Source organism: Penaeus monodon, chromosome 15, assembly GCF_015228065.2.
Source record: "Penaeus monodon isolate SGIC_2016 chromosome 15, NSTDA_Pmon_1, whole genome shotgun sequence".
NCBI lineage: Eukaryota > Metazoa > Arthropoda > Malacostraca > Decapoda > Penaeidae > Penaeus > Penaeus monodon.
Window position 1 is genome coordinate 5029473 of NC_051400.1, and position 1228 is coordinate 5030700.

Sequence of the window (1228 nt, forward strand, 5' to 3'; positions counted from 1 at the left end):
GACAAATTTAAATAAAAATAAATTATTTTTTATCAAGTGGACCTTATTATTATTGATGATTTTATTCTCTAGCCTGAATTATCACCACCTTGCGGGAGAGCCCTTGAAACTATCCGTGGCTTGTTGACAAGGATGCAGAGAGTGTATGCACCAAGAGAGAAGTTGGAATACTTGTTAGCCACAATATCACATATTTACCAAGCAGTAAGTAATGTTTGTTTCAGAATGCAGTAAGATTGATCATAAGAAGTGATGAAAATATTTCAGAAGACAAAGAATGATTGCAAAACAATCACTTGATTGGACTTGACATTTGTGTAGCATATTAAAGGACTTGAGTGAAATTAGTCAAATATTTAGATAAGAGTTTCCAATGTCTGCCAACCTTCCAGATGTATGAAAACCGAGATGCACGTGTGTCCGGAGATGCAGATGACCTTGTCCCCATGATCAAGTGGGTCCTGAGTCAGTCTGGCCTCGTCTCTGCCGAAGTAGAGGCTGAGTACATGACGCTCCTCCTTCCAAATGCCTCCTCAGGGGAAGCATCATATTACCTACAGGCATTCCACTCGGCCATTCATGCTCTCAAAAACTTCACGCCTTCACCAGAGTCCTCACCTGGAAACAGTCTCGATTCTGTTAAACAGGTAGATTATGCTCATCAGGTATTGCGATTTTCTTTATTTTATTTATTATTATTATTTTTTTTGCTTGATGTTTTTTCTTATAGATTATTTTTTAATTATTAATATTTACTTAATGATTTTAATGTTTAAGTTTTAAGTTATTAATATTCATTTCTTCTTCATTTATGTTTTCTTGTTTATTTTATTATGATTCAGTCTGCTTTTAATACTTACTAATATAATCTCTGGCATACTAGTGTACTGCCTAAGAGTAAAAAACTTCACATTAACTTTTCCTTTATTTTATTTCTTGCTTCAACCTGTAAAAAAAAAATTAACTTCATAACTGTTTTAAAAGTCCTTATCAATAACATATACCTATTTTTCAGGATTTGTCTGTAGTATCAGATGAAGGCGTGATGAAGATTGTAATCCCAGATGAGAAAAATGGCAGTATAGTAACCCGCACATTGCCCATACGCCCTGGCACAACCACACGTGAAGTGTGCAAGATGATGGCACACAAGCTGCGAGTCACAAATCCACAAGATTATGGCCTTTATAAACTGGTAGATGGATTAGGTAAGTTTTTTTTTTCTTTA

At 34.9% G+C, this 1228-nt stretch overlaps 1 protein-coding gene across 1 annotated transcript in view; it reads left to right on the forward strand.

Moving 5' to 3' along the window:
- The window catches only part of LOC119581702 (protein sprint-like), a gene marked incomplete in the record, with an annotated part of 21974 nt that overhangs the window by 17605 nt on the left and 3141 nt on the right, over positions 1-1228 (forward strand). The window contains 3 exon segments of the mRNA XM_037929828.1: positions 73-204; positions 393-665; positions 1016-1208. Of these exon segments, the coding sequence (XP_037785756.1) occupies positions 73-204; positions 393-665; positions 1016-1208 (598 nt within the window).